The sequence below is a fragment of the Loxodonta africana genome, chromosome 9 (assembly GCF_030014295.1).
Source record: "Loxodonta africana isolate mLoxAfr1 chromosome 9, mLoxAfr1.hap2, whole genome shotgun sequence".
In the NCBI taxonomy this organism is placed as follows: Eukaryota; Metazoa; Chordata; class Mammalia; order Proboscidea; family Elephantidae; genus Loxodonta; species Loxodonta africana.
In genome coordinates this window covers 75497236-75524484 of record NC_087350.1, presented here as the reverse complement: position 1 = coordinate 75524484, position 27249 = coordinate 75497236, and the positions used below count along the sequence as shown (strand labels likewise).

The 27249-nt window shown below is 40.8% G+C and overlaps 1 protein-coding gene across 1 annotated transcript; it reads right to left on the bottom strand.

Annotated features, from left to right (window-relative positions):
• Positions 1 to 15719: 15719 nt before the first annotated feature.
• On the bottom strand, positions 15720 to 19241 carry LOC100654296 (acyl-coenzyme A amino acid N-acyltransferase 2-like). The gene is made up of 3 exons (XM_003407560.3): positions 18779 to 19241; positions 18071 to 18273; positions 15720 to 16336 (listed from the first exon to the last, which is right to left on the bottom strand). Exons 1-3 carry the CDS (start codon positions 19239 to 19241, stop codon positions 15743 to 15745), a joined length of 1260 nt encoding a protein of 419 aa, XP_003407608.2. The 3' UTR covers positions 15720 to 15742.
• Between the last annotated feature and the right edge of the window lie 8008 nt (positions 19242 to 27249).

Below are 27249 nucleotides of genomic sequence, written 5' to 3'. Positions count from 1 at the left end.
AGCAATAATTGCAAAAAGCAATGTGGGTGTGGTTACCATAATGGACAGCAGAGTCAAAGCATCAATAAAAATGTCTGACTTGTATGGACTTATGGCATTGGCTACTTAGTCATGATATCCCTAGGAGTGGAATAGATGCAAAATCTACAAAATATTTACTTGACCTGTACAAGTGAAAGAATTCTAGGTCACGAGAGCAGTTGTCTAACAGAAGAAAGTCACAGCCCTTCAACCAATTCCCCTTCAGCCATTTTACAGACCCACAACCCCTTGGATGAAGCAGAGGTCAGGTTCCCTTGAGGAAAGACCACACTACACATCCAAAAATTTGTATTGCTAGTCTTTCTCCCAGCCTTCCCCAAAGGAATCTATGGCCTATTACAAGAGTGGCTGTTCACTGGAGAAAAGGAAATAATCAGACTGTCCAGGGATTACTAGACACTGGCTCTGAACTGGCACTAATTCTAGGAGACATAAAACATTATTGTGGCCCACAGGTGAGAGATGGGGTATCTGGAGATCAGGTTATTAATGGATTCTTAGCTCAGGTCCATCTCACAGTGGGTCCAGTCAGTCCTCGAACCCATCTTGTAGTGACTTCGCCAGCTCCAGAATGCATAATTGGAATAGATATACTCATCAACTGGCATAATCCCCACAATGGATCCCTGACATGTGGAGTAAAGGCTATTAGGATAGGAAAGGCCAAGTGAAAGCCAGTAGAACTGCCCCTACCTAGGAAAATAGTAAACCAAAACCAATACCACAGTCCTGGAGGGATTGCAGAGATTACCGCCACCATCAAGGGCTTGAAGGATGCAAGGGTGGTGATCCTCACCACATCCCCATTCAACTCACCTATTTGGCCTGTGCAAAAAACAGATGGATCTTGGAGAATGACAGTGTATTATCCTAAACTTAACCAGGTGGTGACTCCAATTGCAGCTGCTGTTCCAGATGTGGTTTCATTGCTTGAGAAAATTAATACATCTCCTTGTACCTGATATGCAGCTATTGATCTGGCCAATGCTTTTTTCTCTATTCTGGTTTCAGAGGATCACCGGAAGCAGTTTGTCTTCAGCTGGCAAGGCCAGCAATACATCTTCACTGTCCTACCTCAGAGTGCCTCCAGCCCTATGTCGTAATTTAGTTTGCAGGGACTTTGATCACCTTTGGAAACCCTGGTGACATAGTGGTTAATAAGAGTTATGGCTGCTAACCAAAAGGTTGGCAGTTCAAATCCACCAGATGTTCCTTGGAAACCTATGGGGCAGTTCTACTCTGTCCTGTAGGTTCACTATGAGTCAGAATTGACTCGATGGCAACATGTTTGTTTTTTTCCCCCCTTCCACAAGATGTCACACTGGTCTATTACATTGATTACATTATGCTGATTGGACCTAGTAAAGAAGAAGTGTCAATAACTCCAGATTTCCTATTAAGACATTTGCATGCTAGAGGGTAGGTAATTAACATAACAAAACGTTAGGCACCTTCCACCTCAATGAAATTTCTAGAGGTCCAGTGATATGGGGTAAGTCAAGATAGTCCTTCTAAAGTGAAGGAAAAGTTGTTGCACCTGCCCCTCCTACAAGTAAAAAGAAGGCACAACACCTGGTGGGCCCCTTTGGATTTTGAAGGCAACATATCCCTCATTTGGGGATGCTACTCTGGCTTATTTGTAAAGTGACTTGAAAAGCTGCTAGTTTTGAGTGAGGCCCAGAACAAGAGAAGGCTCTGCAACAGGTTCAAGCTGCTGTGTAAGCCACTGTGCCTCTTGGGCCTTATGATCCAGCTGATCCAATGATTCTTGAAGTGTCAGTGGCAGATAAAGATGCTGTTTGGAGTCTTTGGCAGGCCCCTGTTGGCGAATCACAGTGTAGACCCTTAGAATTTTGGAGCAAAGCCCTGTCATCCTCTGCAGATAACTTTTCTCCTTTTGAGAAACAGCTTTTGGCTTATTACTGGGCCTTAGTAGAGACTGAACACTTAACCAAGGGGTACCAAATCACCATGTGGCCTGAGCTGCCCATCATGAACTGGGTGTTGTCTGACCCACAAAGTCATAAAGTTGGACATGCACAGTAGCACTCCATCATTAAATGGAAGTGACATATACAATATTAGGCTTGAGCAGGACCTGAAGGCACTAGTAGGTTACAAGTGGCCCAAATGTCCATGGTCTCCACTCCTGTCACATTACCTTCCCTCTCCCAGTCTGCACCTATTTCCTCATAAAACTCCATTGCCATCCAGCCAATTCTGACTCATAGTGACCCTATAGGACAGAGTAGAGCTGCCCCATAATGTTTCCAAAACTATAAATCTTTGTGGAAGCAGACTGCCACATCTTTCTCTCACAGAGTGGCTGGTGGGTTCAAACAGCCAACCTTTCGGTTAGCAGCTGAGTGCTTTAACCACTGTACTACCAGGGCTCCTTTTATGGCCTCATGGGGAGTTCCTTATGGTCATTTGACTGAGGAAGAGAACACTCGTACCTCATGTACAGATGGTTCTGCGCAATACACAGGCATCGCACCTGTGAACAGCAGCGGCACTGCAGCCCCTTTCTGGGAACCTCCCTGAAGGACAGTGGTGAAGGGAAATCCTGCCAGTGGTCAGAACTCCAAGCAGTGCACCTGGTTGTTCATTTTGCTTGGAAGAAGAGATGGCCAGTTGTAAGACTGTATACTGATTTGTGGGCTGTGGCCAATGATTTGCCTGGATGGTCAGGGACTAGGAAGGAACATGATTTAAAAATTGGTGAGAAGGAGGTGCAGGGAAGAAGTATGTGGATATACCTCTCTGAATGGGCCAAAGAGTTGAGGATATTTGTGTCTCATGTAACTGTTCACCAAAGGGTGACCTTGGCGGAGGAGGATTTTAACAGTCAAGTGGATAGGACGATGTGTTTTGTGGAAGCCAGTCATTCTATTTTCCCAGCCACTCCTGCCATTGCCCAGTGGACTCATGAACAAAGTGCTATGGTGGCAGGGATGGACATTATGCATGGGCTCAGCAACGTGGACTTCCATTCACCAAGGCTGCCCTGGGTACATCCACTGCTGAGTGCCCAATCTGCTAGCAGCAGAGACCAGCACTGAGTCCCTGATATGGCATCATTCCTCAGGGTAAGCAGCCAGCAACTTGGTGGCAGGTCGATTACACTGGACTACTTCCATCATGGATAAGGCAGTGGAATAGACACTTTACTGGAATAGACACTTTCTCTGAATATGGATTTGCTTTCCCTGCATGCAATGCTTCTGCCAAAATTACCAGCCATGAACTTACAGATTGCTTTATCTATGATCTTGGTATCCCACACAGCAGAGCCTCAGATCCAGGAACTCACTTCACAGAAAATGAAGTGTGGCAGTGGGCCCATGCTCACGGAATTTGCTTACCTTATCATGTTCCCTATCCTTCTGAAGCAGCTGGCTTGATAGAACGATGGAATGTTGTTGTTGTTAAGTCCTGTTGAGTCAGTTCTGACTCATAGCAACCCTATGTACAAGAGAACAAAACGGGGGCCAGTTCTGCACCATCCTCACAATCTTTGTGCTTGAGCCCATTGTTGCAGCCACTGTGTCGCATGATGAAATGACCTTCTAAAAATATAATTACATCCTGAGGGACCAAATTACTGGGCTGTCAATCCTGCATCTGACTCATTATCATCTGGGCTGTGGTTCTTGGGACATGAGCCACTAGCCTGTCATCTAACCTCCCAATTTTGGGTTCATCAGCCCCTGCAACCACTTGAGTCAGGAGAAGCCTCCAGCCTGATGCCTGACCCATGGATTTGGGACTTGCCAGCCTCCACAACCTCGTGAGCCATTTCCTTGAAATATATATAGAGAGAGAGAGGAAACTGTGTATAGATCAAGAGGCAGTCACTGAAACAGAACGAAGGAATACTGTGTGGTTTTAAGGCAGGAAAGGTGTACGTCAGGGTTGTATCTGTTTTTCACCATACTTATTGAGTCTGTATGCTGAGCAAATAATCTGGGAACCTGGACTATATGAAGAAGAACAGGGCATCAGGATTGGAGGAAGACTCACTGACAACCTGCATTATGCAGATGACACAACCTTGCTTGCTGAAAATGAAGAAGACTTGAAGCATTTACTGGTGAAGATCAAAGACTACAGCCTTCAGTATGGATTACAGTTCAACATAAAGAAAACGAAAATCCTTACAACTGGGCCAATAAGCAACATCATGATAGAGAAAAGCTTGAAGTTGTCAAGGATTTCATTTTACTTGGATCCATAATCAACACCTATGGAAGCAGCAGTCAAGAACTCAACTGATGCATTGCATTGGGCAAATCTGCTGCAAAAGACCTCTTTAAAGTGTTGAAAAGCAAAGATGTCACCTTGAGGACTAAGGTGCGCCTAACCCAAGCCATGGTTTTTTCAGTCGCCTCATATGCATGCGAAAACCGGACAATGTATAAGGAAGACCAGAGAAGAATTGATGCCTTTGAATTATGGTGTGGGCAAAGAATCGAATATACCATGGACTGCCAAAAGAACGAACTAATCAGCCTTGGAAGAAGTACAGCCAGAATGCTCCTTAGAAGTAAGGATGGTAGAGACTTCATCTCACATGCTTTGGATGTGTTATCAGGAGGGATCAGTCCCTGGAGAAGGACATCATGCTTGGTAGAAGGTCAGTGAAAAAAAGGAAGACCCTCAACAAGATGGACTGACATTTAGTTATATTAGGACGTTGCAACAGTGGTTTCAAGCATAACAATGATTGTGAGGATGGCACAGGATTGGCCAGTGTTTCATTCTGTTGTACACAGGGTCGCTACGAGTTGGAACCAACTCGATGGCACCTAACCACAACATACATATGCTTATGTGTATGTGTATATATATATATATACACGCTTCACTGGTTTTGCTCCTCTGGAGAACCCAGCCTGAGACATTGCCCCTTTTTAATTTATGGGGTAGAACTGTCTTCCCTGGAAGGGGACCTTCTGGGGTATCAAAGAAGATTCAAGCCTTGCTTCATAGCACACATACACACGTAAAATCCTTCCCACTTTCGGAAATACCTCCAGGAGAAGACTAACTGGATAAGGAGTGTGCCCAGTCTTCCTCCTTTCCTTCCTTCTTTCCCCTTTGCCATATGGAACCCCCAGAACTACAGTGCTCTTCCTCCCGCTCTAAAACATCAAGTCGAATATGAGTGTTTCCCACCTCTGTTTCCCCTCAGTATAGCTGGTTAGATCACAGTGGTATTTGACAAAATATTTTCTAGGTACCAAAGAGAAACTGAAAAGTAAATAATTACAGAAATTCAAACAAAACAAAAATTGACCAATGGACTTATTGTGATCCCAAAGTAATCACCTTCTAGCTATTCAGTTCTACATCCTGATGTCTGCATTCCTCTGAGCAATCAAGCTTAGTGTTGAACAATTAGATTGTGTTCTTGTCAGACACAGCCTGTTTATATTAACAAAGAAATTAGAGATGAAGCAATTGGACTAACTCACTGTGGATGTGGTATAGAGTTTCCCTGTGTCTTCCAAAGGTGGGAATGGAGTGAGGAGGGTGAGGGTTGGATGGGGTGGGATGGGAAGAAAACATTTGTTTTCTTTAACACAAAGAAAGGGAAATCCAGGCTGAGCTGAATCTACAGATGACTGTAAGCTCACTCTAGGAGATTCTGATTTAGTAGATCTGGGGTGAAAAAAGATATTTTAAAAAATACTTCCAGAGGATTCTGATGGGGGCCTTGGTTAAGAACTAGTGATACCATAAAAAAAAAAAAAACCATATAGACTTCATTTTATAAATAGAAATAACTTGAAAGTTAAATCTGCCCAAGGTCACCATTTAGTTGTATTAGGATGTTAAATTACTTTATTTTTACCACTTGCTCTTAAGTGGCAATGTCGTAAATGACGTAAGTATTGACCCAAATAAAATTTTGTGAAGAAAAAAGAAGAAAGCATATATGGAAAAGTTGTTTTTCACATGATGACAAGAAATTCTTCAAATACAAGTTAATGCCTCAGTTTCCACAAATATGAAAGACAAAAGTGTGGGAGGGGCAGTTGTTTGTAGCTGAGATTCCTGCATAAATCCCCTGGCCCCAGAGGTTTTCAGTGAAGACTACTAGAAAAAAACAAAAAGCAGCTGCTTCTAAGGGCTCCAAAGGGAAACTTGTCAGTCTTGGCTGAGCTCCAGGTAGAAATTCCTCTGAGAAATCATAACTGCCTAGCCTGCCCTCATATGGTTGTGGAGTTTGAATTTACGTAGCTTTTGTAGTTTAATTTCCTTGTTAGTGTTTCTAAAGAGGCCCTAGATTTGTAGAGTCCTATTAGGGCTGAAACAAATGTAAATTTTTCTCCAGAGTAGTACATTGTCAATCCATACCTATCAGAATTCCCAGAGTTTAACATCAAAACTGTGTCATGGGACAAAATTACACAGCATATGAGGATAGAAGCCACCATGAGTGACAGTAAACAGAATATGCAAATAGCAGAATTAGACCCAAAAGAATATAAATTACTATAATGATCAGATGAAGCATATAAAAAAGAATAAGCGAAATAAGGGGAATTAAAACACAAAGAATAAGAGATTTATGTAAAAGGTTGAATAAGAAGATTCAAAATACCCTCTAGAAATGAAAAATGTATAATTGGACACTAATAGCAGATAAAATTCTGACTAGACCTAGCTTAAAAGAGAATTAATTAATTAGAAAATAACGCTGAAGGAATTATTCAGAATACAAATAGAGGGTCAAAGAGGGGGAAAGTATGACAGAGAAGTTACATGGCACAGAGGGTACAGTGAGAAGTTCTTTCATCAATGAGAAGAAGGTCTATCTTTCATCTAAACATTGTTCCCAGCATAATAAAATTGTTTTTAAAAATAAAATTCACCAGAAGATAAAACAATTCTAAACTTGTACCCCTAATAATTTAGTGTCAAATTATATAAACGAAACTTGGCAGAATTACAAAGAAAAAATAAATTTGTAGTCGTAGGAAATTTTGACACATTTCTTTCAGAAATTAATAGACAAGCAAACAAAATATATTAAGGATATGCATGATTAACAGGGCTGATCTAATGTGCATTATAGATAAGCCCCCCGAAAACACATGAAACATTATAAAACTAGACCACGTACAGGACCATAAAGCAAGTCTCAATAAATTTTAAAGGATGTGTATCATGTAGACCATAGAAAAAAATTTTAAATGACTAAAGCAAATAACGCTGTATGTTTGAAAATATTAAAACTCACTTCGATATAACTCATGACTCAAAGAATAAATCATATGGAATTTTTTAAAAAATTAAAACTGTTCAATATTAAAAATAGTACATATAAGAAATGTGTCAGATACAGCTTTGAGTTCCGTAAATGCTTGTATTACAAAATAGTTGAGTAAGTGTAACTTAAGGCAGAATGATACAGAGAATAAGTGTGGGAGAAGAAACAGTCCTATTTTGGTTGAAGATATAATGGAGGAAGTAATAGATTTTGAGGGGCCTTGAAAGAGCGTATCAGGGAGAGGCAACATCCTGGGCACATGTCAGGAGACAAGAAAGCAAGAGGATATTTAGGGAAGAGGTTCTCACGTGGTACAAATGGTTTACCCTTGTCTATTAAGCAAAAGAGTAATGGTTCAAACCCACCCAGAGGTACCATGGAAGAAAGGCCTGCTTCCATAAAGATTAAAAAAAAAAAAAAAAATTTTTAAAGATTACAACCGAGAAAATCCTATGGAGCTCAGCTCTGCTCTGTAACACATGGGGTCACTGTGAGTTGGCATCAACTAGACAGCAACGGGTTTATTCAGAGAAGATTGTGTACATGGGTCAATCAACCCAATTCTAAGATTTTATCTGCTTGTGTTTACTCTGCAGAATCACTCTGCCTCCATGACTGAAGTTACCTGAGAAGGCTGATGTATCACAAGCTGTTTTTTAATCACCCTGCAGTTCGATACTTCAAGACACACAGTTACTCAATGTCAAACTGTGAAGACAAGTATTATGTTTATCTAGTTAGAGGCTAATGTTTTGTACATTTTTTGTATGAGGAAATGATGTAGCTTGCCCTGATTTTTTGTTGTTGTTGTTGTTTGGTTTTTGGGTTTTTTTTTTTTTTCCAGCTTTAATATATTTATGCCAGAATTTTAAAAACAACAAAATTTTCTTGTTTAAGTATGCATTGATGAACCACATTTATTCAATGGTTGATGCTGTTTTGTGATATTTGTATACAAACCTTCTTTTTCAGTTTTATAAACATAAGTAAAATTAATATAACAATTCACTTTAACCTTTTATTAACACAGTTGCTGCCTCCTCCAAAAATTTTGAATCTTAATGAAAGTTAAACTTTGGAGTTGCAGGGAGGACAAGGTTGCTTAACCATAAATCTGAAAATCAACTGTGTAAAAAAAGAAACATTAACTTCAAAAAGAACTCTGTGTTCTGATCTCTTAACACGTTGCATTCTACATTAACAGTAATAAATTCGTGAAGTTACTTATCAATACTATTGACAGAGAATCCAAAATTTTGGGGGCATTGGGGTTAGATGAGAGAAGCTCTGGTGGTGCGGTGGTTAAGCACTCGGCTGTTAACCGAAAGGTCAGCAGTTTGAACCCACCAGCCACGTCACAGGAAAAAGATATGGCAGTGTGCTTCCATAAAGATTTACAGCCTTTGTAACCCTCTAGGGCAGTTCTACTCTGTCCTATAGAGTTGCTGTGAGTCAGAATTTAATTAGATGGCAATAGACTTGGTTGGGTTTGGGGTTAGATGATTCTTTCTTAGATAATGGCCTCACCCACCTAAAAAACTCAGAATCTTTCTGGAACCATTTCCGTGGGCAGGCAGGTGACATTGGTCAGCCTTCCATCCAAAAATGCAGCCAGCACCAGTCTCCTTGTCAACACAATTGTTTCGTATATCAGATTGTATGGGCTTTATATGAAAATGAATATTTTACAGTTTGCACATTATTATTTTACGAAAGGGTATTCAGCATCTACAACACAGAGCCCCAGAGTAACAGCTTCACTTTTTGGCTTTTAATTATTCTAGGATTTTAACTGCATCTCATTTTTCTAGCATGGTGATAACTAACGTGTACCTCCTTTGAGAGAAGGAGCTCCCTTGTCTGTACCTACCAGAATGTTTTCATGACACTTCCATGTTGGCTCGTCTTGGCATTTTTTGTACATATTTTTTTTCTAAAGAGAAGGAAAAAAATGTTATCACAAAATCTATCATGGCTCATGTCCTTTGTTTTAAGTCTCATCCACCCGACAAGGTGTTTGAAACATCATAATGAAATGACCTAAGCAAATATTTATTCTCAGTGCCTGCTGAGATAAATCCTAAGGGAAACCGGACTGAGGTCATTTCTTAAGTGAGGGGGAGGAGGGAGCAATCGAAGGCAAAATAAAAGAACCTTTGAAATTATTAAGACACACAGGAGCACTTTCTGAATGTCTAGCGTGCTACCTATGTCATCCGCCTGCTGACACTTTTGAGTGGTCAATAAAGAGTCAGGCAGTCACGTTTAGGGACAAAATTTACCTCTGCTAAAACTTTCTTTCATACCTCATCTCATTCTGGCCTATGCTTATTTACACACATACACACACTCTCACATACATCTTCTGGGTGGTGTCTGACTAAAGTTGAGGAGCGGACAAAGAAGGAAAGTGTATTTAAAGCTCTCCTCATTCTAGGTGCTTTGTCAAGCGCTTTTACATATAGTCTGGTCATTCTCATATCAGCGAGTCCAGGGAAGGTGTGATGATCCCAAGATTGTACTCCACATGTCAGCACCAATGTCAGACTCCAAATCTGCCTGCAATTCCACTCTTTCAACTACATCAGGAAGCCTTTGAACAAAACTTGTGTCTTTCCAAAGGTTTTTCAATGTGATGTACCTACTAAGATGGTTCAGGGGGTGGTGTAGATGAATAAAGACGTGGTGAGAAGGATGCATTCTTGTAATGAGAAGGAATAATTCACAAGCACTGAGCTCTCCAATCCTGGGTAAGCTACCTACGTGTAATGTCACCCAGTTTTAGAATGACTCATTTTCTCTCTCTAAACATTTTAGAATGTTACAAAAAAGAAACTATGGCTCCATTTTATTTCTTTGTCCATAAGACATTCTGAAAATGCTGACAGGCCAAATCAATTTTACATATTTTGCCTATTTCTCATCATAATGAGAGGCCATTTCATCATTTACATGTTCAGCCACCAAATGATATTTCCGAGAGCATAAGTTCACTAAGTGAATCACGTTATCCCTCTACTCTTCTTTCTGGTTTTAACTTTAGAAGGACCTATCTGTAGTGTTCCAAGAGCTGTGGCCACAGACTCCAGTCTCCCACTCCAGTCTCCCAACCTTGGGGTTAGAGGTAGGGTAATGCTTGACTTAGCTGTGCTCCACAGGATACCACCCTAAGGCATATGGAACCAAGAGCCATCTCTGGGCCCACACACCTGAGATCCCTGAGCCAGTTTGATTCCTTTCCATTATGCCACGATAAGCCTAGTGTTGCTTTCTATTTAGGCCAAGTCACTTCACAGGCTTCACACTCGTCTCTCAAGTTTGCCATTTATGAATCACTTTTTAAGGCTAGGACCCTCCACTTGGTCCTTCTACTAAGGATGAGGCCCTCTGTTGAAATAGGACAGGTAGTTACTGTAACCTCAAAGAGAATAAATTCTGCCGTGAGCTTTTCTTCCTCCCTTTAAAGAAAACCCAGAGGATCCTGAGAAGTCTGATATACCGTGAGAGTGAAGTTGGAAGGAATAAAAGAAAGGCTAATAATGCATATTGACAAAAGCAAGCAACCTCAAGAAAATGTCAGCCCCTGAAGTCATGGATGACATCTTTCTTCTCTTTGTTTCCGTGCCTAAAACAAAACCTGACACATAGAAAACTTTAAAATTTCTTGAGTAGAAGGATGCTGCCTTCTGCTTTGTAATTTGGCTGACGGAGACTGTAACGTAACGCATTTGTAAACAAAGAGAATTTAATGAGAACTGAAAGTAGTTATAAGATGAGAATCTGTAGATATAGAAATAAAAAGAGTGGGGAAACTGCGCTGGCAGTTATGGACACATGGATACCTCTCTGGGTATTTTATAAAGCTCTCCTCACTAGACTGTGATAGAAGAGCTGTATATAATTCTACCGAATCAGAGACTGCAAACAGCCATAATCCTGTAGGCAGGAGGAGAGGGAGTGGGTAAGTTTGGGATTTAAAGAGTAGAAGAGCCATGAGTGGCATTTTTGTTTCAAAAAATTGGTTTGCTTCCCTTATTTCATGTAGCTACCTCTCAAGGATGTCAGATATCTTGGAGGCAGACACATCAAATAGCAGATTACCCTAGTTTGCTTTAAGGAGCAGATTACATTAGGGCATGAAACTATTTCTGCTCTGCTGAACTCAAAATGGATACTGGAACAGGTCTGTCATTTACCATCATCCTGTGTACTACTACTGTATGGAGATTTCATGATGAACACCAAACCTCTTCTTCATATCCTAGTGTTTAATCCAGAGTGTCCCAGAATCAATTGATACATTCAACAAGTATTTAATGAGCACCTATTAAGTATCAGGAATTATGGTAAGAACTGGGGATATGCAACAAAATAAATAGACCTTCTAGTTATCCTCATGGAACTTAGAGTCAAGAAGGAGAAAAGAAAAACAACCACAAAACAATCTACAATTCGTGCTTTGAAGGGAGACCTGATTTAGATGGGGCAAGATAGTTATCAAGGAAGACTTCTTTAACAATGACATTTATACTGAACTGTTTAGAATGAAAAGAAGGCAGCTAGATAGAAAGCAGGAGGAAGAGCATTTGCAGTGTGAGCAAAAGCCCTGAGGCGGGAGGAGCTTTACACAGGTGAGAAGCGAGGGAAGGCCAATTCTACTGAATCTGATAACGCGAACAGGCGTAAACCCTTAGGAAGACAGGGAGTAGGTAAACTTGGGATGACTTAAAGAGTAGAATAGCCATGGGTAGCATTTTTACATCAAAAAATTGGCTTGCTTTTTTTTTATATACAAGAAACCACAGCGACTGAATGGGAAAGACACTTGATGAGCTAGAGAGCATGTCAGTGATGGGGGAGCTTGTTATGGATTTTAGAATTTATCATAAAGTCACAGGAAGCTCTCAGTGAATTGTAAGCAGAAGAATGGGCTAATCCAAATTGCATTTTCAAAAGGTCCTCTCGGTTACTTCTGTATGTAGAACAGATTGGAAGGAACTAAGTGTGAAAGATTATCAGTTAAGAGCCTATTGTATTAGGCAATGCATGATTATGATTTGAATTAGGGAGTAGCAGTAGTGATTTTTTTTTTTTTTTTTTAGTAGTGATTTAGTATGGGTTGAAAGGATATGAAAAATTGCTAAGAGGTAGACTTAACAGAATTTGAATATGGATTGGATATGGTGGGATGGTAGCTTTCAGTAATACTTGCTTCCTGAAGAATAGTTGCTCTATCCTAACTCTCCTGCTTCAAAGGACCCTGGTGATGTATGGAAAGCTAGAAACAAAAATAGAGTTTGGGTCTACTCTCCAGATTGGCCCCTGACAGGTCTGCTTCTCATGGGAGCCCATGTAACTCCACACACACTTCTGACGTTGGAAATGACTCTTCTAGGAGAATCAGCTTTTATACCATGCAATGCTGGTGCTTCTGTCCTCAGCCTCACATGTTTATTTTGGTAGCCTTTGTGCCAACAGCTATCAAAGGTTGCATTCTATGGCCTTCCTATGAAGCCAAGTAAACCTATGTGAAGAGTGGAGAGTAGGGTAAGGGTGAAACTCTCTCCTCAAAGACATTCTCTATAAAAAAAAAGGATGTGCTTCATTTCCCGTATTAACCTTAATGGAATTTCCATCTGTCAATTTGTCTCAAATGCTTTGGAACAGAGAACAGTTCTTCTCTTGGGATAATGATGTTTAATGGTGTTACACAAAGTCATCTCTCTGTTGAATTTTTTTATAATTTTTTTTTTTTTTTTCAGTTTCAAGGAATGTTCTGTAGTATTCCAGAATTGGGTAAGTCCGGGCTCCCCAGAGTTACATGGACCAGTCATATATAATCCTGCACCAAATAGTCATGCTTCCTTCTCATTTTCTTTCTTTACAGAAAACAGAGTTTCTGCCATCTAGTCATGTGTTTTCTCATTTTTGCACTTCCTCTACTTTGTTCTTCAGCAGTCAGGAAGGCAAGTATGAAGACAGGCAGGTGTAGCATAGCCACAGTTAACCCTCGTCTGTAAGGCTGTCTCTCTGGTTAGGGGCTTTGAGCCCAGTAAGGTCCACACCTAGGGCAAATTAACTAAGTAGTCACCAGTTATGAATTGACTCATCATTTGTGGGGAGGGAGGTTGGGTTAGGTGTGGCCACCTTCAATACAGATTCTGTATATTTGGTAAAACCAGTCATACCAAGATCCACTAGATATTTATTATCCTACTGCTGCTTATCGAGATCACTGATTTTGTTGAATACAGACCACCTCTATCACCGTAACTTTCACCTCGCCTCACTAGAATGGAGTTGGAGTCTGACTCTATTAGAAAATCTCTCTTATTAAATCATGAATGACCTGATATGTCACATTTCTCATCGGATCCATACCAATCTTTCTGTTTATCTGATTTATTCCTTCTCATTATCGCAGCATTTTTGTTCTAGGAACTTAAAAAAAAAAAGTCTATACTTTGATGTGCAGCCCAGATGCCACAGCCTCTGTGAAGCCCTGGATACTGGGGCAGAATTTTTTTTTTTTAATCCCCTTCCTGTATTTCCAAAGCTATTATTTTTATTTTATCACACCAGTGGGGAGAGTGCATGTCAAGGCAAGAAGGATGTGACCTTGGAATCCAGCTGGTCATTCAGGCTAGATTCTTAGGATGAAAGTCACCATGTGGCAGGTCAGGACTTCAGCTTTGTGGGCCTTAAACTAGGCTCTGAGTCTCTCAAAGATGACCAGTCCCTTTGTGACAAACTCTTACTTATTGAATGTAGCAGGATAAAAAATTCAGCCCCATTTTATCCTTAGCTAGGAGTCCCTGGGTAGCACAAATGGTTAAGCACTCAACTACTAGCAAAAAGGTTGGTGGTTCAAACCCACCCAGAGGCACTTCAGAAGACAGGCCTGGTAATCTGTTTCTGAAAGGTCACAGCCTTGAAAATCCTATGGAGCAATTCTACTCTGCATACATGGGGTCACCATGAGCCACAACTGATTCCACAGTAGCTAACAATAACAATGCAATCTGGTCAGATACTGCTATCAGGTGGGTGAAGTAACAGTCACGTGAGTTTTGGAGGAAGACTACATAAATTCAACCCTGGTTCTACCACTTTTTCTTGTGTGAGCTTAGGTGAAATAAGTTCTCTAAGGCTTAGTTTCTTCACATGTAAAATGGGGAGAATTTAGTGACTATCTCTGCCATAAAGCTGATTGAGGAATAAATTAGATACCTCATGAAAAGCTTTTAACAGAGTTCCTGTAATACCATAAACACTCAATAAGCATTTTTGTGTCTATTTCTCTGCGGAATAGGTGGCTTATCTTCAGGTCATCTCCAACCAGGAAGTGACTCTACTCACCACAGGCGGTTTCATTTCTTCCCACCATCCCATTACCTCAAAGAAAACGGAATACAATCACCTCTAGCTACAATACATTGTCCTTCGGTTACGCATGTTATGTGAGCTTACTAAATTTAAGAAGTATAATCAATGTTTCGTGAAATTCAAGCTGGAAATTAGTTTTTAATCCACATTTCTCCATTTTCTTTTTAAAAGTTAGGATATACATCTTGTCCTTCTACATGGCATCAGGCCAGATCCACAAGAGAGTGGGCTGCTATGGTGGGGCAAGAGACCAAGGATCAACTAGAAAGTCTTCAGTAGCAAATAATAGAAAAGTCCAAAGTAAATGGATTAAATAATAAGGGAATTTATTGAATCTCAAAACAAGAAATCCAAAAGTTGGGTATCTACAGAAATGACATAATCAGAATATATGTGTCATTTTGTTGAAATCAGATCCTTGAAATGCAAGATTTGGGTAGTGCTGGGATAAGCAGGTTTCCCAATTCCAACAAGAGGGACCCCCCCCCCTTTTTTTTTTAAATACAAATGATACTCTTCTGCACAGAACCTGGATGTGTTGATGAAAGCATCAGGTGAAAGAAGGAATAAGAAAGAATGATATATCTATAAAATGAGAATGGGTTTTAAGGAAATAGGTCAATTAGAGATCAAATACGTACATATTTGTGCCCGGTCCTTTGTTTTGTCCCATTTCCTTCTAGTAGATTCAAAATAGAATTCCCTGGGTGGCACAGATGGTTATGCCTCGTCTACTACCTGAAAGGTGGGAGGTTCAAATTCACCAAGAGGTACCTGGAAGATAGGCCTGACATCTGCTTCTGAAAGATCACAACCTTTAAAACCCTATGGAGCAGTTCTACTCTGCACACATGAGGTTGCCATGAGTCAGAATCCACACCATGACAACTAACAACAATGACAAGATTCAAAATAACCATGAACCCTGAGAAGCCAAGAAAACCCCCTGTCTCTACACTATCCCTGCCTTATCCTCTTTCTCTTTTTTCTACCGTAACCTCTTCTCCCCAGCCCATCTTCATCCTTAGCCCTTGCTCAGAGTTTGCTTCTGGTGGGACTGAGGTATTGCCTGAAGAATTTCTGGATCTCTTCCCAGGCATGCTCCTGAGCTGCCGCATGGGCAGCAGGGTCCCCTCCCCAGAGTATGGGCCGGGAAAATCCAGGGCTCCAGGAAGCATAGCATAGGGGAGCATAAGGTGGCTCTATGAGGTGGCCTGCACCAGGGTACATCAGCATCCTTCCACTGCTTTTCCCATGGCTCTGTAGTTGGTCCACAGCCTGCTCAGCATACACTCTGCTATTGAGACATTCATCATTCTCCCCGACGATGAAGAGGATCCGACCCTGAGCCTTTTCGACAGGAAGTACACTCTGCCGATTCAGTTCATCCCGGGGGTCCTCCATACAGTGGCAGATGCGCACGGCCCCAGAGACATGGATCTGGATGCGCTCTTTGAAGGAGTGGATGGGTTTCACAACCAGATCCTTGTACCTGAGTGGAACTGTAAAGATGGCATTGAACCCATTGATGCATACAGTGGCAACCACCTGCTTCAGGTAGCAGGCCATGGCCAGCCCGATCTCTGCACCTTTACACACTGAGATCACGCCAATTCCTGACTTTTGGATCTGCAAGCACAAAACAAAGGGGGAACCCATTACAGACCATACTCTGGGAAGGAACTGTCCCATAGACCAGTCCCACATACTGTGAGTAAGCCAGTGTGATGGGGAGAGAATGGGACTGAAGTCCTGGCATTTGGATTTACCAGATTCTGTGACTGAGAAAGTTACATACTTACCCTCTCTAAGCCTCGTGGTATTTGGTGGTGATAATGAGGAAGGCTCATTAACAACCTGCAATATGCAGATGACACAACCTTGCTTGCTGAAAGTGAAGAGGACTTGAAGCATTTACCGATGAAGATCAAAGGCCACAGCCTGCAGTATGGATTACACCTCAACATAAAGAAAACAAAAACCCTCATAACTGGACCAATAAGCAACATCATGATAAAAGGAGAAAAGATTGAAGTTGTCAAGGATTTCATTTTACTTGAATCCAAAATCAATGCTCATGGAAGCAGCAGTGAAGAAATCAAACAATGGATTGCACTGGGCAAGTCTGCTGTGAACAACCTCTTTAAAGTATTAAAAAGCAAAGATGTTACTTTGAGGACTAAGGTGCGCCTGACCCAAGCCTTGATATTTTCAACTGCCTCATATGCACCCGAAGAAGAATTGATGCCTTTGAATTACGGTGTTGGTAAAGAATACTGAATATACAATGGATTCCCAAAAGAATGAACAGGTCTGTCTTGGAAGAAGTACAGCCAGAGTGCTCCTTAGAAGTGAGGATGACGAGACTTTGTCTCATGTGTTTTGGACACGTTATGAGGAGAGACCAGTCCCTGGAAAAGGACATCATACTTGGTAAAATAGTCAGAAAAGAAGAGGAAGACCCTCAACGAGATGGATAGACACAGTGGCTGCAACCATGGGCTCAAACATAGCAATGACTGTGAGGAAAGTGTAGGACCGTGGCAGGGTTTTGTTCTGTTGTACATATGGTCTTTATGAGTTGGAACCGACTCGACAACACCCAACAACGATAGCTCAGCTAATCAACGTCCCTGGCTAGGGCAATTGGTTAAGTGCTGTGTTACTAACGAAACATTGGTATTTTAATCCACTAAGAGGCTCCCTGAAGAAAGACCTGGCGATCTACTTCCAAAAGATCACAAACTTTGAAAACCCTGTGGAGTGCAGTTCTATTCTGAAATGCATGGGGTCACCATGAGTCGGAATCCACTGGACAGCAACTGGTAAGCTCAGCCAATCAAATGATGCTAGCACATCAGTTTTGCTGGTAGCCCTGCTCTGGTCTTTTGCCTCAGCTCTGTTACTGAACGTTTGCATTATTCCCAGTCTCGGAACTCTTTAGTGTGACTTACTCTGGCATTACTCCATGCAGAGAAAATCGCTGAAGTTTGAAAATATGTCGAGCTAGGAAATTCACGATTTGAGATCAGTGCCTGATAAAAATTGAAGAGCTACTTATGAATAAGTTACAAGTACCTCAAATGTAAATTTATTTCTACCAAAAATGATCATAATGGATCCACCATTTACTGTGTTCTATGTGCGTCTCGACGGCACTGGGGTTTTATGTGCCAGTAAGCACTATGATGAACATTTTATCACTAATCAACCCAGTAATCCTACAACATAGATATTGTCATTCCCGTTTTAACAGTAATCTGTGCTATTCCCAAGTCCGTACAAATTGGTCATATAGGCAAAGCAGACACTCGTGATCTTCTCACTGTAATGTTGCGAGTAAAATGAAAAGTATTTCAATACCTTGGGATGAGCCAGAAGCAAGTTGACAGCTTCCTCGAAATACTCCAGCTCTACCTCCTGCAGCTGTTTGGGCAAGTCTTCATAGGCAAAATATGCTAATGCCAACACTGCAAAGCCATGGGCAGACAAAAGACTGGCCCGGAATTCAACCAAACCCCCAATGCCTCCAAACAAATCAATGACTCCTGGAAAAGGGCCTTCCCCTGAGAAGAACAAAGAAAGAACAGAATCAGATCAGAAACAGTGAAAAAGGGTCGAGTAGGTTGCAGTGAAAGCAAAATCTGAGCAAAATTAATCCCATTTTCTCGTGCACACACGTGTGCGTGTGCACACACAGGTACACATACACCCACCTGCACACACACTTACACAAATAGCATGCTAATTTTAAAATACTGCGGGAAATGCTGGTTCTCCAATAATTTGATACCATACTGGTTTTTTTTTTTTTTCTTAATTGTGTTTGGTGTAATGATAATACTGTTTCCACGTTAAAAAATGACTGACTTTGTCTATGGGTGATACATATCCTATCTGGGAGCTGCTTTAAAATATTTCTGCAATCTTTTCAAAGGTGTATTGGAAGTGGCATATGACCAAAAATGGAAACAGGTTAATGGTTATTGAATGAGTGATGATGATGCCATACACTTTTGTTTTTTTATTTCCATCCACATTGTTCTATAGATCACCAAAGATTAATCTCACCTGGTGGGAGAAAAAGGGCTCCTCGCACTCGACCTTCCCGGATCTGCATTCGTTGCATCCCAGGGCCCGAGAACCAGCGCTGCAGAGTCTGGCTGGCTGTGGGCTGAGCTGTGGCTAAATCTTGGAAGCACACAGAGTCATATAGATCCAGAGTGACCAAAAAGGGGCTGGCCATCACATCCTGCTTGAGCAGCCTCTGGAAAGCCCTCTCAGGCTTTAGAGACCAGAAGAGGCCCATTGGGTGAACCCCCACATAGTCGCCTCCAAATGCAGGGTCCTGTTCCAGGTCCACCTTGCCAGTCTCATTCGCTCTGTAGAAGGCTTTTGAATGGAACAAGTTCCCCTTCTCATCCTTCAGAGATGCCTTGAAAGTCACCATCTGGAATGGGGGAAGGCCTGTCACTCGAATGTGTACCGGCTCATCTGCAAGGGCACTTGCTGGGGTGGCTGTCAGCTGGAACATTAGTAACCGTCAAAGGGGCCAAGTGGTGCTTCCTGCCCTTCGGTGAGAGAGGGACTTTGAGTTGGAGATTTAAATTGCAAGGAAAGACCAATCTAAGGCTTATGTTAGGTTTAACCAAGTTAAGCTTCTAGGGACTTAGTGCAAAGTACACAGGATATTCAGAGGAGGGAGGGGAAGACATGCATAAAGTGCTCATTATTCTCATTTTACAGATAAGGAAACAGGTTAAGTAAGATGCTCATGATAGCATAACTGGAAATTCAAACTACATTTGATACTACAGCCTCCTGGGTTATTCGTTATCACACGGAAGTAAATCTTAGTTTTGTGTTTTGAGTAAATTGAGCTTTAATTCTTCAGTTGAGATTAATACCTGTGTGACCTATTTTACAGAGTGTTTCTCAGGATCAAAGTAGCCTAAAACACTGCTGTTTTCCAGCTCCCCAAACTGCCTGGGATACAGTTACATAAGCAAGCAATATATTGTGATTTTGTTGTTGTTTTTAGTATCTAATTCCCACCTGCCTCTGCAAGACCTTCAAGTCTTTGCAGAGTTCTCATTATTTTACCTTTTTAAAGGAAAATAAAATTTACCATGATCTTGTTTTTATGCCTTTCCAATGGAGTGATCAATGTCAACTTGGTGGGTTCAAACCACTGAGCTTTTGGTTAGCAGCCGAGCTCTTAACCATTGAGCCAGTATAGCTTCTTTTGTTTTAACCACTGTTGTTGTTGTTAGGTGCTGGCAAGTCAGTTCTGACTCATAATAACCCTGTGTACAGCAGAACAAAACACTGCTCAGTCTTGTGCCATCCTCACAATTGTTGCTATGTCTGAGCACATTGTTGCAGCCACTCTGTCAGCCCATCTCATTGAAGGTCTTCCTCTCTTTCAATGAAAATGTCATGGATTGGGTCAGGTGCACCTTAGTCCTCAAAGTGACATCTTTGCTTCTTAACACTTTAGAGAGGTCTTTTGTGGCAGATTTGCCCAATGCAATACAATGTTTGATTTCTTAATTGCCGCTTCCATAGGCATTAATTGTGGATCCAAGTAAAATAAAATCCTTGACAGTTTTCTCCATTTATCATGATGTTGCTTTTCGGTCCAGTTGTGAGGATTTTTGTTCTCTTTATGTTGAGGTATAATCCATACTGAATGCTCTAGTCTTTGATCTTTGAGTGTATCCCACCTGAATTTAGAGAACATCTCAGGAATAGATTTGATGCATTGAACACCAACAACTGAAGACGAGATGAGTTGTGGAATGACATCAAGGACATTATACATGAAGAAGGCAAGAGGTTATTAAAAAGACAGGAAAGAATGGAAATACCAAAATGGTGTCAGAAGAGACTCTGAAACTTGCTCTTGAACATAGGGTAGCTAAAGAAAAGGAAAAAATGGTGAAGAAAACACCTGAACAGAAGACTTCAAAGGGCAGCCAGAGAAGACAAAGTATAGAGTATCATAATGAAATGTGCAAAGACCTAGAGTTAGAAAGCTAAAAGGGAAGAACTGACTTGGCATTTATCAAGCTGAAATAACTGCATAGAAAATTCAGGCCTCAAGTTGTAACACTGAAAGATTCTACGGGGAAAATATTAAATGATGAAGGAAGTGTCAAAAGAAGATGGAAGGAATACACAGAGTCACTATACCAAAAAGAATTGGTCAATGTTCAACAATTTCAGGAGGTAATATATGATCAAGAACCGATCAGACCATCAATTACTCATATGCAAGTTAAAGTTGAAACTTGAAGAAAATTAAGAACAAGCCCACGAGAGCCAAGGAACTTGAGTATATCCCATCTGAGTTTACAGACCATCTCAAGAATAGATTTGACACGTTGAACCCTATTGACTGGAGACCAGACGAGTTGTGCAAAGACATCATACATGAAGAAAGCAAGAGGTTATTAAAAAGACAAGAGAGAAAGAAAAAACCTAAATGGATGACAGAAGAGACTCTGAAACTTGCTCTTGAACATGAAGTAGCTAAAGCAAAAGGAAAAATGATGAAGTAAAAGAGCTGAACAGATGATTTCAAAGGGTGGCTTGAGAAGACAAAGTATTATGATGACAAGTGCAAAGACTGGGCAGTGTTTAGTTCTGTTGTACGTAGTGCTTCCGTTGCTGCATCCATTTGTTGAAACATTTCAATTGGTATTGTCATTTCCTGAAACCTTGCAAAATTCTATCATGTGATCTCTGGCATCGTCGCTATCACCAAGACTGTATTTTCCAACTACTGATCCTTCTTCGTTTCCAATGTTTGCATTCCAATCACCAGTAATTATCAATGCATCCTGATTGCATGCTTGATCAATTTCAGACTGCAGAAGTTGATAAAAATCTTCAGTTTCTTCATCTTTGACCTTAGTGGTTGGTGTGTAAATTTGAAGAATAGTCGTATTAAATGGTCTTCCTTGTAGGTGTACAGATATTATTCTATCACTGACAACATTGTACTTCAGGATGGATCTTGAAAATTTCCTTTTGACAATATATGCAACGCCATTTCTCTTCAAGCTGTCATTCCTGGCATAGTAGACTATATGATTGTCCCATTCAAAATGACTAACACTAGTCCATTTCAGCTCCCTAATGCCTAGGATATTGATGTTTATGCATTCCATTTCATTTTTGATGATTTCCAGTTTTCCTAGATTCATATTTTGTACATTCCAGTTTCTGAGGCTTCTGTTCTTTATGCAGCAGAAGGCAAGACTCTGCCTTTTGTAGGATGTCAAAGAAACAAAGGATATAAAGCAGCTAGAGGACTAGCAATCCTGTTGCCTTGCACAGGCTATGTGATTCACCTGGAAGCAATGCGGAGGGAGCCCTCAGTGATATTGAAGCAACCTGAGCTGATCACGAAGGCTACATTGCTGAGCAGGTCACAGGTCCCATACTCCCAAGGCAATTAAATCAAGCCTACAACACTGGAGACTGTGACCTATGAGGAGACAGGGCAGTCAAGAACTGGCAGGGCACGAACACGCAGGAGGCAGGAAGCAAGGAATAAAAGAGAACAAAATGTCACCCATGGAAGATGAAATTACCAATTAAGAAACTAAAATTACTTTTTTTGTTTTTTTGGGAGCCTGTTGATTTTCTTTCTTCATATCTACAATCACTTCTTCATTCAGCCCAGATATGAGCATCACCATCCCAGTCCACAGCCCCCTACTTCCATGCACTAATGCCCAGGGAAAAATCTCTTCAAAGAGTCAAGAAATCATTTCTCTATAAGTTCACGTTATCTGGACCCTTACTTTACTAGCCAAGTATGCATAGTGCCTCCACAAATCACCTCTAAACAATCTCTTGGTGGGGCTGACACATCTGTCATAATTTCGTGTTTCTGAGTTTAAACCAGCGGGGATGGCGATCGCTGGTCCCTCGGAGAATTTTGCTGCCTGCCGAGATGAGAGAGACACAGCAAAATGAAAGCAGCATTCTCAGGTGCCCTGCAGGCTGACATATCAGGAAGCAAATCTTTTCTAATACATAATGACAACTCTGATTCCCCCAAGCACTCACCCTGAATTCAGCTACGGAAGCAAGAGGGGGCTATGCTTTTGAGAACAGGATGGCTTGCCGAGCCAACTTAGAAGTGCTGGTCGTTTGCCTGTTGCTTGCTAATTTATGGTGTTGAAAACAGGCCAGCCTGATGCTCAAAGTTGAAATTGTCTTCGCAGAAACTGTGAGCTGTTACTACATTTAAGTCTCCTCTGACAAGGCTGCCAGCAGATGTTGCCATGGGGTCAGGGAACAGCCTTAGTCTAGGTGGTCTGCCTTTCAGTCCAGATGTTTCATAATGGAGTCTAATATTTCATCACATCCCTCTGGTTTCTAAGACATTTCCCTTGACGCCTCCTCTCAACTCCTGCCTCCAGTCTCCTTTTCAGTTCTTCTTCTGTCTCCTGCTCTAAGTCAGGGCCTGTTAGGCAGCTGCCTAGGTGATGATCTCTAAGAAGGTGAGTCCCAAATATCCACCTTTGTAGCAGTATGGGCTGGCTGCATGAGACTTATCTGTTAAATAAAGATTCCTGGGCTCCACCCCTGGAGATTCTGACTTAATAGATCTGGGATCTGTGTTTTTAACAGATAATTCTAATGCATACCCCAGTTTGGGAGCCACTCTTCCAAAGGACAGCAAAAGTTCTCTCTGTGCAAAAAATGCCTCCCTAGGACCCGGAACCTCTGAAATCCTCATGGTGCCATTGCTAATCCTATCAGCCAATGGCCATAGTCAAAATGTACAAATGATCCAACCTACATATTATAGACTCTGCTTCCAAGGTGTGCGTTCCTTAAGGGGAAGGGGCTGCAACTTTTTATTTTTGTATTTCATGCAACCATTGAGGTCTAGTTGGGAGCCCACTGGCTTCTGGAATCAGAGAGATGTAGGCTGGAAGCCTGACCCCATTGCTTTCTATCAGCACGACCTCAGACAAATTATTAAGCTTTTCTGTGTGCTTCAGCTTTCTAATTAGTAAAATGGGAGTGATACTATAAAAAGCATTAAAAGTGAAATACAAGCATTGGGTAGAAGTGGCTGATCTTGGAACTCACAGACAGATTGGGATGCCTGGGAGAAGAAAGCGGTGTTTTGGCACACAGTTCCTACCCTGGAGAAGAGGTACTTTAGCAGGATAGCAAGGATCCAGTCTCATTGACTGCTTCCCAAGACCAGATCCAAGGATGCGAAGTGGAAGCATTGGAGAAGTGCAGCAGGAAAAGAAAGTGTAGCATTTACTAAGACTCTAAAAGAGGCACAGGAAAGGATAGAGGAGTTATGATGCTTCAGTGCACAAGTTATAAAGTGAGATACAAATTAAACTGGTACAGGGCAAGGCTTTCTCCACTCTGCTGCCCAAACAGAAGATTTCAGGGAACCCAGCACTCCATGGACCCTCAAGGACTGTAACATATGAGGAGTAAGGACATTGGTAGAAGCACTGGACGGTGAAGTATTGACCATATACAAGAGGGGCATCAGCAGTCTTCAGCAGCAAGTGTGAGCCAAGAATGAGAGGACATTGCTCATATGACTAAAGAGGGCCTGGAGCAGGCAGGGAAGGAGAGAGAAAGAATGAATGATTAGAGCCAAGGTGGTGTGTGTGGGAGCACTGGAGTAGGACTTATCCATGAACACATGAGACATGCCCTAAGAACCCCCAGAAATAATTTTTAATGGTGTTTGCAGGGAAAAGGATATCTCATATTAACCAGAAGGATCATGCACCATAAAAGAGAGGTTACATCTATAAAGTGTTTGGCATATGTTATTGCTTAACAAATGTTAGTTCATTTTCCTTCCAAATAAATGAAGAAAAACTTAGAACACCTGGACAACCTGACACTGCCACAAATTGTTTTAAATAAATCTCTGCTTTATTCAAAAGATTTGTATCATCCTATTTTGAAAAATCATAACAGAACTTAAAATATATCAAGGCTAAAGAAAAAAAAATGCTGTTGATTCCAACTCATGGCGACGCCACGTGTGCCAGAGTAGAACTACATATGTGTATTTTTCCTTAATTTGGATAAAATATGTATGATACAAATCAAAGAGAGACAAGCATGTCAACTCAGAAGACATAAAGATTCCTATAAACATCAGCACCCACCCTTAAATATTGTGAGATGGAGTTCATTATAGTAATCAAGATGATTGTGAATTTGCCAACGCCCAGATCTGTGGTGGTAATCATAAAACTACGTTGGTATCAGTTTAAGATTAAGTCAACTATCATTTAGTGAGTATCCATTATGTGTCAAGGATGTAAGAAATGACAAGGACCCTCTTTCTACCTTCAGGAAATTCACAGTCTAATGGAACACCTAGAACAAAATTAATGAGAATTTTGACACATTATAAAAAAAAAGTAACCAATGTCACTGAATAATTTGTGTAGTAATTGTTAAATGGGAACCTAATTTGCTGTGTAAACTTTCACCAGAAACACAATAAAATGTTAAGAAAAAGAAATTTGTAGTGTAGTCTAGGGATTAGCAAACTACAATCTACAGGCCAAATCTAGCCCACCACCTGTTTTAATAAATAAAGTTTTCATTTACATATTGTCTATGGCTACTTTCATGCTACAGTGGCTGAGCTGAGTAATTGCAATAGAGATCATATGACCTGCAAGCCTAAAATATTTATGATTGTCTTAGTTAACCAGTGTTGTTATAACGCAAATATTGCAAGTGGGTGGTTTTAAAGAATAGAAACCTATTTTCTCACAGTTCTAGAGACTAAAAGCCCAAGTCAGGGTCTCAGCCATGTTGATTCCTTCCTTGTTGATAGCCCCAAGTGTTCCTTGGTTCCTTGGCCTTCCTTGCCTTGTAGATGCTCTTCACATGGCATCTGTCTTCTGTGTGTGTTTCTGTGTGTATTCTGTTCTTTTCATAACTCAGAAATGATTAAATTTAGGATACATCCTACTTCCTTCTTGTTGTTGTTGTTGTTGTTGTGTGCCATTGACTCAGTTCTGATTCATAGTGACCTTATGTACAAAGGAACAAAACACTGTCCCCTCCTGTGCCATCCTCACAATTGTTGCTATGTTTGAGCCCATTGTTGCAGCCACTGTGTCAATCCATCTTATTGAGGGTCTTCCTCTTTTTTTCTGACCCTCTACCAAGTATGACGTCCTTCTCTAGGGACTGGTGCCTCCTGATAATTTGTTCAAAGTATGTGGGATGAAGTTTTGCCATATTTGCTTCTAAGAAGCATTCTGGTTGTACTTCTATGAAGACAGATTTGTGCATTCTTCTGGCAGTTCATGGTACATTCAATATTCTTTGCCAACACCATAATTCAAAGGCATCAATTCTTCTTTGGTCTTCCTCAGTTGGCAGAAACCACGCAGGCAAGAAGGCAATGGGATGACTTATATAAAGCACTGAAGGAAAAAAAATTGCCAGCCAAGAATCATATATCCAGCAAAACTGTCTCTAAAATATGAAAGTGAAATTAGAACATTTCCAGATAAACAGAAGTTTAGGGAATTCATAAAAACCAAACCAAAACTACAAGAAATACTAAAGGGAGTTCTTTGGTTAGAAGGCCAATAATATCAGATATCAACCCAAGACTAGAACACTAGACACGGCAGTCAGAGGTCAACCCAGACAAGAACATCACAGAAATAAATCAAGATAAAAGAACGTTCAGAACAGGGAAACAGCAAAGTTATTATGTAAAAGAAGACAACATTAAAACAAGAAAGAGGGACTAAGAAACATAGTCATAGAGCATTCATATGGCGAGGAAGACAAGGCAATATAAAGAAATAAAGGTTAGGTTTAAACATAGGAAAACACAGGTAAATATTAAGGTAAAAACAAAGAAGACTATCCTACTCATCAAGATAAAATACAAGAAAAAAATAGAGACTCAGCAGAAAAAAAAATCAACAACGAATAAAAGGAAAACAATATATAAAGATACACTACTCAGCACAAAAAATTAAGTGGGAAAAAGAAACTGTCAACAACACACAAAAAAAGAAGTCAAAATGACAACACTGAACTCATACCTATCTGTAATTACGCTGAATGTAAATGCACTAAGTGCACCAATAAAGAGAAGACAGTGGCAGAATGGATAAAAAACATGATCCGTCTACATGCTGGCTACAAGAGACACACCTTAGGCTTAGAGACACAAACAAACTAAAACTCAAAGGATGGAAAAAAAATATATCAAGCAAACAACAATCAAAAAAGAGCAGGAGTGGCAGAATTAATTTCGGACAAAATAGCCTTTAAAGGTAAATCCACCACAAAGGACAAGGCAGATCAGTATATAATGATTAAAGGGACAATATACCAAGAAGATATAACCATATTAAATATTTATGCATCCAATGACATGACTGCAAGATACACAAAACTAACTCTAACAGCATTGAAAAGTGAGATAGACAGCTCCACACTAACAGTAGGAGACTTACACGTACCACTTTTGGTGAAGGACAGGACAT

Excerpts from the sequence above, each read along its gene's own strand:
- LOC100654296 (XM_003407560.3), bottom strand. The coding sequence starts at position 19,241 with ATGTTCCAGCTGACAGCCACCCCAGCAAGTGCCCTTGCAGATGAGCCG. Across the intron at positions 18,274-18,778 it reads AGCCCTTTTTCTCCCACCAG|GGGAAGGCCCTTTTCCAGGA; the intron begins GTGAGATTAATC and ends TGTTCTTCTCAG. Across the intron at positions 16,337-18,070 it reads TGCTTCTGGCTCATCCCAAG|ATCCAAAAGTCAGGAATTGG; the intron begins GTATTGAAATAC and ends TTGTGCTTGCAG.